At 42.9% G+C, this 17,008-nt stretch overlaps 1 protein-coding gene across 5 annotated transcripts in view; it reads left to right on the top strand.

The window, feature by feature from the left end:
* Positions 1–17,008, top strand: part of GAB1 (GRB2 associated binding protein 1) — a 159,598-nt gene that overhangs the window by 79,832 nt on the left and 62,758 nt on the right. For all 5 annotated transcript variants that reach the window (XM_073604352.1, XM_073604360.1, XM_073604369.1 and 2 more), the window contains exon 3: positions 10,557–10,773. In XM_073604352.1, the coding sequence (XP_073460453.1) occupies positions 10,557–10,773 (217 nt within the window). The remainder of the gene's footprint in view (positions 1–10,556; positions 10,774–17,008) is intronic.

The following is a 17,008-nucleotide window of genomic DNA, read 5'->3' on the forward strand; positions in this document are numbered from 1 at the left end:
AGGCCATTTATGTACCCCGCAAAGCCTAGCTGGAGAAACTCCTATAGATGGCATCGTTCTGTCGTGCCTTATTGTTAGGACGTTGCAAAAACACTCCAAGCTTATTCACACTCCTTGTCATTCGCTTTCTCTCACCTGTCGCAGTAGGTCTGACCTCAGTGTTGCTGCAATGGAGGAGATCGTAGAGGGGTTTTAGCATTCGCTCCTGTGATGGTGGGGGCTGGGAGTGTCTTAGACACATCTTGGCAACAAAGCACAATAGGATGATTTTATCTTTTGGGAGTTTTTTAGCCAGGCTTCAGGAGAAATGAATATGGCCTTTACCTATAGCAAGGGAGTTGTTCAAATTTAATGAAAGCTACGCACACTTTGTTTTATCTGCAGGCGCTCCTTTTCTGCATAGTTCGTTTTTTGGTTAAGGTGAAGTAACCCTTCAAAGTAAATCTTTCTGAGATAAATATAAGGACTGTCATTGCTGACCTTCTTTCTGAAAATGCTTAGCTGATCGGGCAGATTTGAGCGTTTTTGGCTTTTTTTTTTTATTCTCATAGAAATGAATGGAAACTCTCCATTCGTGCGTTTTTGTTCACATTCGTGCAATTTTCTGCTGAAATGAAAAAATGTAAAAAATAAAATGGTAATACTATATGAATAAATAAATGTAAAATACACAAATAACTAAAAATCATCATAAATAAAATACATTAATAATATGTAATAATAAATAAATAACCCCTAAGTTTAAAAAATATTAAGTTAGCTGATGATGATGATAAAATAACACCCAAACCTGAACAAAAATAAATAATATTACCGCTTCAACATGCTTTTTTGATGTTTTTTGATGCTTCTGGGATGCTTCAGTGGAAGATGCCCTGTGTGTGTGTGTGTTGATATCTCATACCTGTAATACCTCCAAAACAAAATGAAGCTAAAGCTGAATTAAAGCCTCTCAAAAGCTGACGGTGCTTTAAGTAAGCTTTGCCATAGACTTCTATGGAGGCTTTGAAGGCGATTTGAAGCACCACTAAAGCGACATGGGGTATAATTTTAAAAGCAAAGCAAGGTGTTAACAGGACTGTAAACAAAGCATTTTATATAGTGACAGAGGCTTTGGCTGGCGTTCAGAGAGCTTTAAAAAAAGCATGCCCGAAGCTTTGTTTTAAAGCAAGTGTAAACGAGCCCCTTAAAACGTTTTCTGGACCCTCTCTCAAAAAAATGTGTGATCATTATTATATTATTTACCCGACATACTTCTAAGTTGGTGTGATCCTTGTGGCCTCTCAAATATGTATTCTATTCAGCTGAGTTTACGGTTTCCTTTGTGTTTGATATGCCTGTTGTAGACCAATTTTCTGCATGTGCTAGAAGTGGGTGTGACAGTCCATATTCTCCTGGCTTTCAAGCTGTTATTTACTCTGGGTTGTTTGCAAAGTGTCAGTAAAATTTACAAAGATCTGTTCTTTTTGATCAATTGATGAACAGAATTTCTTTTTCAGATATAGGAACGAAGGAAGCCATTCTTGTTTAAAGGCTAACATCTCTGCAGGAATAGAGATTATACCAGCATATGGCCTATTTTGCCAGGTACTATGCCCAGCACTGTAGGAGAGACTGCGAATGACACCACGCTGGCTGAATAATTTATCTGGCCCGGCTTGTTATGGGATTAGTCTTGGAGGACCATGCAGTCCAGATGGATTGCCTTGTGCTCCATCATTGAGGGTCCATTCAGATCTGGGCATCGCAGTAGCGCACAGAACTAAGAGTAGTGCGTTTTGAATTTCTAGCAGCTCAGCATGACACAGCCGCTGACAATCACATGTAGAATCAGATGTCAATTATAGCTGCTAGCAGTAATCGCTGTGTGTGGAGCCGCCCCCATCGGGAGAACACCATTGCTCCACAGAAAGAAAAACCCCTTGATTTCCCCAATCAACACTGACTGTGTTGATGGGGGAATCAAGTGATTTTCTTTCTGTGGTTGCAGGAAAGAAAATCTCTCCTTCTGTGGCCGGCTGTACAGCTCAAAAAAAAAAAAAAAAAAAAAAAAAAAATTATATATATATATATATATATATATATATATATATATATATATATATATATATATATATATATATATATATATATATATATATATATATATATATATATATATATATATATATTGTATATAGCACACCTTGTGATTTTTGTTCCTGGCAACCAAGACAAAGTTTTTTTTTCATTTCTAGATCGCTTCTTATAAATAAAAAAAAATATTCCAGTTGGCACTGTTTCAATAGTTAAAGTGGTGTTCCGGCCGAAATTATACTTTTTAAATAAAAATACCCCTATAATACACAAGCTTAATGTATTCTAGTAAAGTTAGTCTGTAAACTAAGGTCTGTTTTGTTAGTTTATAGCAGTAGTTTGTTATTTTATAAACTTACAGCAGGCCGTGGCCATCTTAAGTGTGGGCATCTGAAGCCAGACTGTATTTCTTCCTGGATCTCATCCTTGTAGATCTCGCACATGCTCAGTGCAGCACAAGCAGTGTAATAGGTTTCAGGTCAGGTTTCTATAGCAACGGCAGTGTCAGAGGAAGTTGCCGCCCCTTCCCAGAAGGCATTGCAAACAGGAAATGATGGGCCACGGCCAGGGAGGAGGAAGTGAAAAATGAATACAGCAGATATACAGTAGGTGCTGAGAAGAAAAATTTAAAAATATCCAATTCATTGACAGTGCGGGATGCGGGATTTAGTGAGGGATGCTGAAGAGTTGTAAAAGTGGGTGGAACTCCACTTTAAGATGTTATTAAACCCACAACCGTAAAATCAGTCTGTATATGCAGTAAAGCATGCTTGTTATACTCACTGTGGAACCTAGGGGTTAATCTTGCACAAGGCTGTTTATTCCTGTCTTCTCTGATCCTCCCTTCTCCGATCCTCCCCTTCTCCCACAATCCCCAATCAATCTCATAATAGTGCAGAGCCTTGGAGGCACGCTGCACATGCTCAGTTTGGTGTGTATTGCTAGACAGGAGGAGTTTGTGTGTGTATGTGTGGTGTTTGAAGAGAATGAAAAATCCTCCTACAAGCTTTAACCAGACACTGATAGAAATCACAAGCCCGCTATATACTGCTGATGACAAAAAGGTATTTCGCCGTTTAAAATGATTGCATTTCCATGTTCTGTGTTAGGGATGAGCTTCGAGTTCGAGTCAAACTAATGTTCGACTCGAACATTGGCTGTTCACCAGTTCGCCGAACAGCGAACAATTTGGGGTGTTCGCGGCAAATTCGAATGCCGCGGAACACCCTTTAAAAGTCTATGGGAGAAATCAAAAGTGCTAATTTTAAAGGCTTATATGCAAGTTAATGTCATAAAAAAGTGTTTGAGGACCTGGGTCCTGCCCAGGGGACATGGATCAATGCAAAAAAAAGTTTTAAAAACTGTCCTCCTCCTCCTCCTCCTCCTCCTCCTCCTCCTCCTCTCTCTTCTCTTCTCTTCTCTTCTCTTCTCTTCTCTTCTCTTCTCTTCTCTTCTCTTCTCTTCTCTTCTCTCTCTCTTCTCTTCTCTTCTCTTCTCTTCTCTTCTCTTCTCTTCTCTTCTCTTCTTCTTCTCCTCCTCCTCCTCCTCCTCCTCCTCCTCTTCTCTTCTTCTCCACCTCCTCCTCCTCCTCCTCCTCCTCTTCTCTTCTTCTCCTCCTCCTCCTCCTCTTCTCTTCTTCTCCTCCTCCTCCTCCTCCTCCTCCTCCTCTTCTCTTCTTCTCCTCCTCCTCCTCCTCCTCCTCTTCTCTTCTTCTCCTCCTCCTCCTCCTCCTCCTCCTCCTCTTCTCTTCTTCTCCTCCTCCTCCTCCTCCTCCTCCTCCTCCTCCTCCTCCTCTTCTCTTCTCCTCCTCCTCCTCCTCCTCCTCCTCTTCTCTTCTTCTCCTCCTCCTCCTCCTCCTCTTCTCTTCTTCTCTCCTCCTCCTCTTCTCTTCTTCTCCTCCTCCTCCTCTTCTCTTCTTCTCCTCCTCCTCCTCCTCCTCCTCCTCCTCCTCCTCCTCCTCCTCCTCCTCCTCCTCCTCCTCCTCTTCTCTTCTTCTCCTCCTCCTCCTCCTCTTCTCTTCTTCTCCTCCTCCTCCTCCTCCTCCTCCTCCTCCTCTTCTCTTCTTCTCCTCCTCCTCCTCCTCTTCTCTTCTTCTCCTCCTCCTCCTCCTCCTCCTCCTCCTCCTCCTCCTCCTCTTCTCTTCTTCTCCTCCTCCTCCCCCTCTTCTTCTCCTCCTCCTCCTCCTCCTCCTCCTCCTCCTCCTCCTCCTCCTCTTCTCTTCTTCTCCTCCTCCTCCTCCTCCTCCTCCTCCTCTTCTCTTCTTCTTCTCCTCCTCCTCCTCTTCTCTTCTTCTCCTCCTCCTCCTCCTCTTCTCTTCTTCTTCTCCTCCTCCTCCTCCTCCTCCTCCTCCTCCTCTTCTCTTCTTCTCCTCCTCCTCCTCCTCCTCCTCCTCCTCTTCTCTTCTTCTCCTCCTCCTCCTCCTCCTCTTCTCTTCTTCTCCTCCTCCTCCTCCTCCTCCTCCTCTTCTCTTCTTCTCCTCCTCCTCCTCCTCCTCCTCCTCCTCTTCTCTTCTTCTCCTCCTCCTCCTCCTCCTCCTCCTCCTCCTCCTCCTCCTCCTCCTCCTCCTCCTCCTCCTCCTCCTCCTCTTCTCTTCTTCTCCTCCTCCTCCTCCTCCTCCTCCTCCTCCTCCTCCTCCTCCTCCTCTTCTCTTCTTCTCCTCCTCCTCCTCCTCCTCCTCCTCCTCTTCTCTTCTTCTCCTCCTCCTCTTCTCTTCTTCTCCTCCTCCTCCTCCTCTTCTCTTCTTCTCCTCCTCCTCCTCCTCCTCTTCTCTTCTTCTCCTCCTCCTCCTCCTCCTCCTCCTCCTCCTCCTCCTCCTCCTCTTCTCTTCTTCTCCTCCTCCTCCTCCTCCTCTTCTCTTCTTCTCCTCCTCCTCCTCTTCTCTTCTTCTCCTCCTCCTCCTCCTCCTCCTCCTCCTCTTCTCTTCTCCTCCTCCTCCTCCTCCTCCTCCTCCTCCTCTTCTCTTCTCCTCCTCCTCCTCCCTCCTCCTCCTCCTCCTCCTCCTCCTCCCTCCTCTTCTCTTCTTCTCCTCCTCCTCCCCCTCTTCTTCTCCTCCTCCTCCTCCTCTTCTCTTCTTCTCCTCCTCCTCCTCCTCCTCCTCCTCCTCCTCCTCCTCTTCTCTTCTTCTCCTCCTCCTCCTCCTCCTCTTCTCTTCTTCTCCTCCTCCTCCTCCTCCTCTTCTCTTCTTCTCCTCCTCCTCCCCCTCTTCTTCTCCTCCTCCTCCTCCTCCTCTTCTCTTCTTCTCCTCCTCCTCCTCCTCCTCCTCCTCCTCTTCTCTTCTTCTTCTTCTTCTCCTCCTCCTCCTCCTCCTCCTCCTCCTCCTCCTCCTCCTCCTCCTCTTCTTCTTCTCCTCCTCCTCCTCCTCCTCCTCCTCCTCCTCCTCTTCTCTTCTTCTCTTCTTCTCCTCCTCCTCCTCCTCCTCCTCTTCTCTTCTTCTCCTCCTCCTCCTCCTCCTCCTCCTCCTCCTCCTCCTCCTCCTCTTCTCTTCTTCTCCTCCTCCTCCTCCTCCTCCTCCTCCTCTTCTCTTCTTCTCCTCCTCCTCCTCCTCCTCTTCTCTTCTTCTCCCTCCTCCTCCTCCTCCTCCTCTTCTCTTCTTCTCCTCCTCCTCCTCCTCTTCTCTTCTTCTCCTCCTCCTCCTCCTCCTCCTCCTCTTCTCTTCTTCTCCTCCTCCTCTTCTCTTCTCCTCCTCCTCCTCCTCCTCCTCCTCCTCCTCCTCCTCCTCTTCTTCTCCTCCCTGTGGCATTCCCCGTGACGTCACCGGGTGGCCCCGCCCCCCGTTATTTAAGAACCGTCAGAAGAGGAGACACCGTCACACAGCGGGAGCCTCCCTCCATGCCAGCATGGATGCGGAGCAGCCCAAAGAAGAGCGAGAGCCTCCCCCCATGCCATGGGTGCGGAGCAGCCCGAGGAGAAGAAGATAGAAGACGCCGCGGAGGAGATGCTGGACGAGAACACCGGAGGAAGAACCAGAAGAGCTAGAAGAAAGAAGAAGCATTTAAATAAAGGAATTGTCAAAAACTGTCTCTTGTCATTTTTGACAGTTTTTTTAGTGAAATGGTAGGGGTACCCCCTTACCATTTCACACAGGGGGGGCTGGGATTTGGGGGTCCCCTTGTTAAAGGGGGCTTCCAGATTCCGATAAGCCCCCCGCCCGCAGAAAGGGTTGTGGGGATGAGGCCCTTGTCCTCATCAACATGGGGACAAGGTGTTTTGGGGGGCTACCCCAAAGCACCCTCCCAATGTTGAGGGCATGTGGCCTGGTACGGTTCAGGAGGGGGGGGGGCGCTCTCTCATCGTCCCCTCTTTTCCTGCAGCCTGCCAGGTTGCGTGCTCAGATAAGGGTCTGGTATGGATTTTTGGGGGGACCCCACGCTGTGTTTTATTTTTTTATTTTGGTTTGGGGTTCCCCTTAAAATCCATACAGGTCTGGTATGGAATTTAGGGGGACCCCCACGCCCCCCTAAATTAGACACCCCCCAGCTACGAAATTTAAAGGGATATTACACTTTTATTGTTTAACTTTAAGCATTATTAAAATCACTGCTCCTGAAAAAACGGCCGTTATTAAAAGTTTTTTTTTGCATTGATTCATGTCCCCTGGGCAGGACCCAGGTCCCCAAACACTTTTTATGACAATAACTTGCATATAAGCCTTTAAAATTAGCACTTTTGATTATTCATGTTCATGTCCCATAGACTTTAACGGTGTTCGCGTGTTCGAACTAACTTTTTTCCTGTTCGCATGTTCTAGTGTGAACCGAACAGGGGGGTGTTCGGCTCATCCCTATTCTGTGTACTGTGGGAGACCAGATATAGTGAATGCAGGGTCCCGGGGTTAACACTTTAAACCCCGTGCAGAGTATTTTATTTTAGCATCCAAAACCTGATGTGCGATTACTCAAATGATCGTAGTTCAGCTTTTACCACTTTAGAGGAATCGGGCCAATGAAATATAATTACTGTTTGGTTACAAAGATTTCCAGTATGCTGCAAATCTCTATATTTGCCTTCATAAAAAAAAAAAATAATAATTGGGTTTTGTTTCTTGCTAATAAAAAGCATCAGGCTATGATAGATTAAATAAAATTGATAAATGGCTACCTACAGCCAGGTTATCAGATTACAAAGTGAGATGCTGTCCTTGTGTAGATTTATGCCAAAGCAATAGTTCTGTGTTTTTTTTGTTTTTTTTTTAAAGCTGACCATATAGGTTACAATTTAAACTATTTCCTTTAAACTGTCTATACACATTACAATCTGATTGTACACAATCTCTGTGCAGTCAGACAACAGAAATATATAAGGGACTAACTTTATATGATATTGTATCCAATCAGGCAAGCCCTTGTACTGGGATTGTACAATCAAATTGTAAAATGTATGGTCCGCTTTAGACTTGTAACTTATGTAGTGTAAGGACCTGCCTGTATGGAACCATATTAACAAAGCTATACAGTGTGTGTATTATAATAATTTATTATAATAAGTTCTATATTAATTGTGCTTGTAGTGTGATGTTTGCCCATGACACATACCTTTTTGATGTAGGGTACATTCTTCAGAATGCATTGTTGGCCAGAGAGTTAAGTAGGTGGAAACCAGGAAGGGGATTTCCATCATACTAATGAATCAGGAATGTATGAGAGTTGCTATTTGACCTTTTTATAGAAATTCCTCAGGTTTCTTAAATGAAACTGTCATTAAGTACATTGTACTTACTACAGCTTTGTTTTTTGTTTTTTTTGTAGTATTTAAGCACTTCAATACCGGGCACTTTTACCTCCTTTCTGCCCAGGCCAATTTTCAGCTTTCAGCGCTGTTGCACTTTGAATTACAATTGCGCGGTCATGCAACACTGTACCCAAACTACGCTTTTATTATTTTGTTCACACAAATAGAGCTTTCTTTTGGTGGTATTTAATCGCCACAAAAAAAAAAAATGAAAATTTTGAAGAAAAAAAAAAGCATTTTTCTTTTCGGTTTTGCAAATAAATAATTGTTCTTCATACATTTAGCCCAAAATGTATTCTGCTACATTTATTTGCTGAAAATAATCCAAATCGGTGTATATTATTTAGTCTGTGTGAAAGTTAGTCTGCAAACTATGGTATACACCTGTATATTTGAAAATTTATCAGTCCTGATGTACTAGCGGCCTATCTCATTTCTTGAGGCCCTAAAATGCCAGGACAGTAGAAATCACCCCAAATGACCCCTTTTTGTAAAGTAGATAGTCCAAGGCATTTAGTAAGAGGCATGACGTGTTTTTTTTTTTTTTTTTTCCTTAGGTTGTAATTTTTTTGTTGTAATTTTTTTTGGAAAATGTAAGAAATTTTAAAATAAAAATTTCACAATTTTATTTATTTTTTAACCGCTTTACGACCAACCGCCGCAGTTATACTGCAGTAGGTCGGCTCCCCTGCGTGAGCTGTCGTAGCTATATGTCGGGATAGCAGGCGCGCGAGCGCTGCACAGCGGGGGTGCCGATGCTCGTGGCTGACGGTCACGATGACTGCCGGCCACAAGCGATCGTGACCAGGGGACAGAACAGGGACGAGTGTGTGTAAACACACTTCCCTGTTCTGTTCTAACAGGAGTGACAGATCGTGTGTTCCTATTAGCTAGGAACCAGTCCCCTCTAGTCAGTCCCCTCCCCCTTCAGTTAGAATCACCTCCCAGGGAACACAGTTAACCCCTTGGTCGCCCTCTAGTGTTAACCCTTCACTGTCAGTGACATTTTTACAGTAATAAATGCATTTTTATAGCATTGATCGCTGTATTGATGCCAATGGTCCCAAAAATGGGCCAAAATTGTCCGATGTGTCCGTCATAATGTCGCAGTCACGATAAAAATCGCAGATCGCCACCATTGCTAGTAAAAAAATAATAATAAAAATGCTATAAATCTATCCCATATTTTGTAGATGCTATAACTTCTGTGCAAACCAATCAATATACGCTTATTGCAATTTTTTTTTTTTTTAATACCAAAAATATGTAGAAGAATACATATCGGCCTAAACTGAGGAAAAAATGTGCTTTTTTTAACAAAAAAATGGGGATATTTATTATAGCAAAAAGTATAAAATAATGCGTTTTTTTTTTTTTTTCAAAATTGTCACTCTTTTTTTGTTTATAGCGCAAAAAATAAAAACCGCAGAGGTGATCAAATACCACCAAAAGAAAGCTCTATTTGTGGGAAAAAAAGGACGTCAATTTTGTTTGGGTACAACGTCACACGGCCGCGCAATTGTCAGTTAAAGCAACGCAGTGCCGAATTGCAAAAAGTGCTCTGGTCAGGAAGGGGGTAAATTCTTCCGGGGCTGAAGTGGTTAAACATACTGTCACCAGTGCAGTACAGTGTTATCATATAACTGGTGTGGTGGTGATCAGGGACACTGGCTTTTTTTTTTTTACACGTTGTTTGCTTATAGCAGTGCATTTCATTGCTATAATCAAGCATTTTACTGAATGAAACTGATTAATTCAGTTGGTTTTGTTGTGATTAGCTATGATTAGTCAAAGCTAATCACATGGTACAGATGGGCTGTGATTGGCCCTGTCTGTACCATGTGGTCAAATTGACCAATCGTAGCTAGCAACACAGTTGTACACATTGGATGGCATAACAGAAAGCCATCCGTTGTGTACAAATGTTATGTGATCTGCCGTGATTCGTCACATGGTACTGGCAGCGAGCTGGTACACTGGTCGGTCGCTGCGCGGCCCCGCACTCCGGGAAGACGTCTCATGATGTCCACCTGGATAGATGAGAGGCCGGTCCTGGCGTCATTCGGCCGGGTGGGAACTGGTTAATGATCCCTCCTCTTTATCTCTCAATCAAAACCTCTTTTAGTTTTTGGATGCAATGGAGAATGTTTAGAGCCTCTGTCAGATGTGGCTTTTTTTCTGTGTACATTGGACAATACCACTCACAAGGACAAATAGGCCAAATTTCTTCAGTTTTAACTGTTCCCTATTCAGAACTTTTCAGGACAAGTGGCAGAATTGGTGCTTCAGAAAACCATGATTAGGATTGGAGAAATTTCCAGGCATTCACCACTGATGGAGTAGCTCTAAGTAGTAGATGTCTAATTGTACGTTCCATGGCATTTCTATCACAGTGAATGGGAAAAGTCCTGCAAATGGTGCATCTCTGTAAAGGTGTGTGCAGAGTTAACCACAAACTTCAATAGCATTTTTGTTAACACAATAGTTGGCAAGAGACTTCACTTTCACAAGACAGGTCATGAAAAAGTTGTTGCCTGGTATAAAGTGTACAAAGTGATTATTATAATCATGCCTTTACTTTTTCTTCCGAAGTTCCACAGTGTTCATAATTCTGGCACAGAAAAGCATAGGCTGGGTGAGAGTTTCAGGAATGCAAACATCCTATCGTTTCACTATGCAAGTGAACTTCTGGTCTGGACAGGCCCATCAATGGGAATGTGATGTTTACATTTTCCATTTATTTACCTTTGCAGATGTGAAGCCTCACAGTGTTCCTGTCCCGGCTCCCATGGAGATTCCCATGGCTGCAGGTTCAGAATTCTCAACTTCAGCAGGTTCACACCCTGGTCAGCTCCCTCCGCCCTACCAGCTGCTCAATGTCCCACCTTTAGAACCTGCCAACAGCCAAGAAGATCCCCAGGACTATCTGCTATTAATTAACTGTCGAAGCAAGAAACCAGAGCCAACAAGGTAAACATCAATTTTACAATGCTGACGAAAACATTTGGACATTTTGTCTTAGCTGTATTTATGGTACTATGGCGCAATCGCGGAAACTATGTGCAGGTAAAAAGCATTATGCTGGCACTCGTGTGTGTGTGTGTGTGTGTGTGTGTGTGTGTGTGTGTGTGTGTGTGTGTGTGTGTATGTACAGTGCCTTGAAAAATTATTCATACCCCTTGACATTTTCCACATTTTGTCATGTTACACCAAAAACATAAATGTATTTCTTTTTTTTTTTTTTTTTTTTGTCTTTGTATATCTCAAAGTTTTATTGGTTTTCAAATAGAAAAGTACAGTACAACAATAATATCAAGTAATGCAACACTGTGCCTGAAATACACGAACAATACATTTAACTTAGACAGTAACAGGCCTCGTGCCCTGTATAAGGGGCGCAGAAAGAACCCTCATCTCCCAACACCCACATTGGGTTCTTACTGTGTCAAGAGAGAAGAGGGTACCCCACCCCCCCTTGTGGTATCTTGTGAACCAGAGGCTTCCCTCTAACAATAAGGAGGATGGGATAAACAGTTCCATCTCTGTATTTGCAGACGATACTAAGCTAAGCAGGGCAATAACTTCTCCGCAGGATGTGGAAATCTTGCAAAAAGACCTGAACAAATTAATGGGGTGGGCGACTACATGGCAAATGAGGTTCAATGTAGAAAAATGTAAAATAATGCATTTGGGTGGCAAAAATATGAATGCAATCTATACACTGGGGGGAGAACCTCTGGGGGAATCTAGGATGGAAAAGGACTTGGGGGTCCTAGTGGATGATAGGCTCAGCAATGGCATGCAATGCCAAGCTGCTGCTAATAAAGCAAACAGAATATTGGCATGCATTAAAAGGGGGATCAACTGCAGAGATAAAACGATAATTCTCCCTCTCTACAAGACTCTGGTCCGGCCGCACCTGGAGTATGCTGTCCAGTTCTGGGCACCAGTCCTCAGGAGGGAAGTACTGGAAATGGAGCGAGTACAAAGAAGGGCAACAAAGCTAATAAAGGGTCTGGAGGATCTTAGTTATGAGGAAAGGTTGCGAGCACTGAACTTATTCTCTCTGGAGAAGAGACGCTTGAGAGGGGATATGATTTCAATTTACAAATACTGTACTGGTGACCCCACAATAGGGATAAAACTTTTTTGCAGAAGAGAGTTTAATAAGACTCGTGGCCACTCATTACAATTAGAAGAAAAGAGGTTTAACCTTAAACTACGTAGAGGGTTCTTTACTGTAAGAGCGGCAAGGATGTGGAATTCCCTTCCACAGGCGGTGGTCTCAGCGGGGAGCATTGATAGCTTCAAGAAACTATTAGATAATCACCTGAATGACCGCAATATACAGGGATATGTAATGTAATACTGACATATAATCACACACATAGGTTGGACTTGATGGACTTGTGTCTTTTTTCAACCTCCCCTACTATGTAATAATGAGACTGTAAATCTGTCTTGAGTGATAAGTATAACAGAGCTGCCAGCACTTTGATGAGGGACTGAGTCGAACTTAGATAACCGTTAGTATTAGCCTAATAGGCTACAAAATGCATTCCAAAAAGAAAGAGAGAAAAGAAGAAAGAAAGAGAGACTATAGTGTAGAGAGCACTATAGGAGAGGTTAGAAGAGTATAGGGGGAGAGAGAGGAGAAGGGGAAAAGATGCCATCCATAGAGAAGTTAATGTTACTTTAAAGGCGATTGTCGATGCCGGGAATTAAGGAAATTCCCACCTATTGAACCCACGGCTCCCAGATTGCCTCAAACTGATCAGTCTTGTCCAAAAGCACACTGATTAGCCTTTCCTGGGCCATTATCCAAGAGATTTTCTTTTTCGTAGCATTAATAGAAACTTTTGTTGTTTCCACGCTTTGGCGATGGAGATTTTCGCCCCTGTCAGGATAAAGCGAATCAAAGTGCGTGACTGCTTGGGGACGTTTGGAACGTAGCCGTTCAGAAGAGCTATGGAAGGATTTTGGGTCACTGGACATTTTGTGACTTTACGTATGATGTGGAAGATATTATTCCAATATCCTCTGATTTTTGGACATTCCCACCATGTATGAAGCATCGTCCCCAAGCTGTGACATCCTCTGAAGCATAGCGGTGAAGAGTTTGGAAATATGGACGCTAGTCTGGAGGGCACTAGGTACCATCTTGTGAAAAGTTTTATGTTGGCTTCTAAGAGTGAGGTATTGTAGATTCCTTTTAAGAGATCTAGAAAACGACTCATGCCAGTCTTCTAGGTCTCGAACCTCCTGGCGATCTCTGTCCCAGGCCCTCGTGTACGGTAATTTGTCAGCGTTTTTGGCTAGGGACGTGTAGATTATCGATATCCCTCCCCTCTGCTCCATGGCTTGTCCGCACCATCTTTCGTACTCTGTAAAATTTGGGGGATTTGGCTTGTTTTTCCAAATAGCTTTGAGGAAGTGAAAGATTTGAAAAAAACCTGAATCTCTCTGAAGTAGGGAGATCCCATCTATCCTCAAAGTGCTTCAGGGGTAGGGGACCAGTTGAAGAGAAAAAATGTCCTATGCGGTACACTCCCTTATCCAGCCACCATTTAAATGCCAAGATATTCATCCCAGGTTGGAACTGCGGGTTATGGAAGACATGGGCCAGGGGTTTTAGCTCAGAGACCAGGGAGGGGAGCTTCCTCATGCTATCCCATAGAGTAAAAGATTGAGAGAGGGTGGGGGAAAGAATCGGGGGTCTGTTTTTTGGGGGGGACCATAGAAGATAATCTAACGTGTGTTTCGGGGTTGCATGTCTCTCTATGGAGACCCAATCTGGTTTCTCAACCCTGAGATAGATTGTGGAAAGCTGGGCCAGTCTTGCAGCCTGATAATACCATATTAAGTTTTGGAGGCCTAGCCCTCCTTGTGTAGTCAAATTGTATAAGGTCCGTTGTGGAAATCGAGGTCCTTTCTTGTCCCAGATGAACCTAGTAATTTTGCCCTGAAATGATCTGAGGTGATCTCTTTTGATCGCGATTGGTAGCGCGCGGAAGAGGTAGAGCAACCTCGGCAATAGGGTCATCTTCACCGAGTTTACTCTACCCACCCATGACATCCGGTGTTGGGACCAGTTTAAAAGATCTGATTCTAATTTGCGGTAAGTGAGGGGGAAATTGGCTTGGTATAATTGTTCTATTTTGGGTGTGAGGTTAAGGCCTAAGTATCTTATGGAAGATTCCCCTCCAACCAAACTTAAAGGTGCTTTTCAAGTATGTGACTCTTTCGGGTGGTAGAGATATATTGAGTGCTTGTGATTTTGTCATGTTAACCTGAAGGCCTGAAACTGAGGCAAAGGTGTCTAGTAAAGAGCACAAAGCGGGTAGGGATGAGTCAGGGGAAGTTAGGAAAAGTAATAGGTCGTCAGCGAATAAGGCGCATTTGTGGGAGGATGAGCTGCAGTCCACTCCCCTTATATCTGGATTAGCACGTATAGCAATCGCAAGAGGTTCAATGATAAGGGCAAATATCAGGGGAGAGAGAGGGCACCCCTGTCTAGTTCCTCTAGCTATTGGAATTGGATCTGCATAATATCCCTGTAATCTCACTGTTGCTTCTGGGGATGAATAAAAAGCCTGTAGAATTCCCAAGAAGTTTTTCCCGAAGCCCCATCTTTGGAGGGCTAGGAATATGTATGGCCAAGAGACCGAATCGAAGGCCTTCTGTAGGTCTAAGGAGAGGAGCATTCCCTCCTGTTTGGGACCCCCCTCCCAACCCGATTGTAATATAGAGATTATGTCCAAAGCTCTCAGCACCTGGTCAGGCCCTTGTCGACCCTGTGTGAATCCCACCTGGTCTTTATGGATATATTGATTTAAAAATGATGCTAGGCGGTTTGCCATGACTTTGGTTAAAATTTTTAGATCATTATTGATCAATGAAATAGGTGTAGAATTCCCTACTACCCCTGCGTCCTTGTCAGGTTTAGGGATTACGGTGATATATGCAGAATTTAGAGTGTTACCTAGCGACTTCCCCTCTTTCTTTGCATTAAAGAACCTGGTTAGGAACGGTGTTAGGATTTCTGAAAAAGTTTTGTAGTAGGGCACTGAGAAGCCATCTGGACCAGGGGCCAAGCCCCCTTTTAGGCTTTTGATTACCTCACTGACCTCTTCAGTTGTTATGGGTGATTCCACTGTGATAAGAGGGGAAGGAAGGAGGAGGGAGGGGAAGGGGCTAGCTCAAATGTATAGAGAGGTGAATGAAAAAATTATACAAAATATAAAGGTATAATGAGCATGAGGGCTAGTATCATACTAGCACATAAAAAATATCATGTAAATACTGAAACAGAAGAAAAGAAAAATCTCAGTGCAAAAGGGCTAGTACCATACTAGCACATATGTGGTAACTCAGCAAATACTTATCAAAAGAAAAATCTCAGTGCAAAAGGGCTAGTACCATACTAGCACATATGTGGTGACTCAGCAAATACTTATCAAAAGATAAAACTCAGTGCAAAGGGCTAGTATCATACTAGCACATATGTAGTAACTCAGCAAATACTTAATGGTGACTCCAAGTAAATAACTAAATGGTGAACAGTCCCACCGCCTTGTAGTACAAAGTGCTCAAACAATGAGTCATCAGTTCCAAAAGGCAAAATGGAAAAATTATACAAAATATAAAAGTGTGATGAAATGTAATAAAGTGCAGTCTAATGAGCACTAAATCCGAATAAACTGAAGAAACAAAATAGTCTAAAGCGTATAAAAAGCTATGAAATGAGTGACAAATACAGTGTGGGTACAAAAAAAAATTGAACAAAATAAAATATATAAATCAAACAAAGTCCATGTGCATGAGGGCTAGTATCATACTAGCACATACAATTATTGTAAATACTGACACAAAAGAAAAGAAAAAATCTCAGTGCAAAGGGGCTAGTATCATACTAGCACATATGTGGTAACTCAGCAAATACTTATTAGTGACTCCAAGAAAAATAAATAAATGGTGAACAGTCCCACCACCTTGTAGTACAAAGTGCTCAAACAATGAGTCATCAATTCCAAAAAGGCAAGTCCACAAGCCACAGGAAAGGGAAACAAAGTCTTCAGTGGGGACACCTCTGTGCTCGCAAGCAGCTCACCTTACTGCTGCAAGACAACAGCTTGTAATCCAGTAACAAATCACCAGCAAGCAAGGGTCCCATCCAGTAGTTCAGGCTATTCGGGTGGTGGGTGTGCAGGATGGTATATAAAAAACATAAGCAGACAGTATATAGTATAACTCCGTGGCGGCCAAAGTGGAAAAAAGGGACAGGACACAGAAGGGGGATGCACTCACTTTTGTAAAATGAGTGTGGGCGTCAATCCAATGAACGCCGAGTTCGTATACCTCAAAAAGGGTGTCTTCAAACCGTCTCCATTTCCTCAATGCTCGTCACAATGGGATGCATATATGTAGAGTATTGGAAGAGAGTGCACATAGCGTGATCCCGTATATAAATCAGTTTATTAGGTTAAAAACAACACGGTACACTTACATTTAGCAGAAGGCTATAGTAAAAAACACCCACGAGTGCCGAGCTCATATCCTATCATCAGTCTGTGTGATAGGAGTTACTACATATGTGCTAGTATGATACTAGCCCTTTGCACTGAGTTTTATCTTTTGATAAGTATTTGCTGAGTTACCACATATGTGCTAGTATGGTACTAGCCCTTTTGCACTGAGATTTTTCTTTTCTTCTGTTTCAGTATTTACATGATATTTTTTATTTGCTAGTATGATACTAGCCCTCATGCTCATTATACCTTTATATTTTGTATAATTTTTTTCATTCACCTCTCTATACATTTGAGCTAGCCCCTTCCCCTCCCTCCTCCTTCCTTCCCCTCTTATCACAGCGCAATCACCACTTACTTTATTCTAGGGCTGCAACTAACGATTATTTTCATAATCGATTAGTTGGCCGATTATTGTTTCGATTAATCGGTTAAAAAAAAGTATGGTGTATAATTTAGTTAATATGTTAAGTTTAAAAAAAAAAGGCAATTTATTCTTAAATATCTCTATGCAGTGGTAAATATAAATAACCAACTATATGGTTAGGGAGCAAAATATCTAATCTCTGAGAATAACAGACAGAAGAGATATACTGTATATACTATTAGAGGATGTATACTGTACATACTATTAGAGAAGAGATATACTGTGTATATACTATTAAAGGAAAGACAGT

This window comes from Aquarana catesbeiana, linkage group LG01 (genome assembly GCF_042186555.1).
Source record: "Aquarana catesbeiana isolate 2022-GZ linkage group LG01, ASM4218655v1, whole genome shotgun sequence".
Classification (NCBI taxonomy): Eukaryota; Metazoa; Chordata; class Amphibia; order Anura; family Ranidae; genus Aquarana; species Aquarana catesbeiana.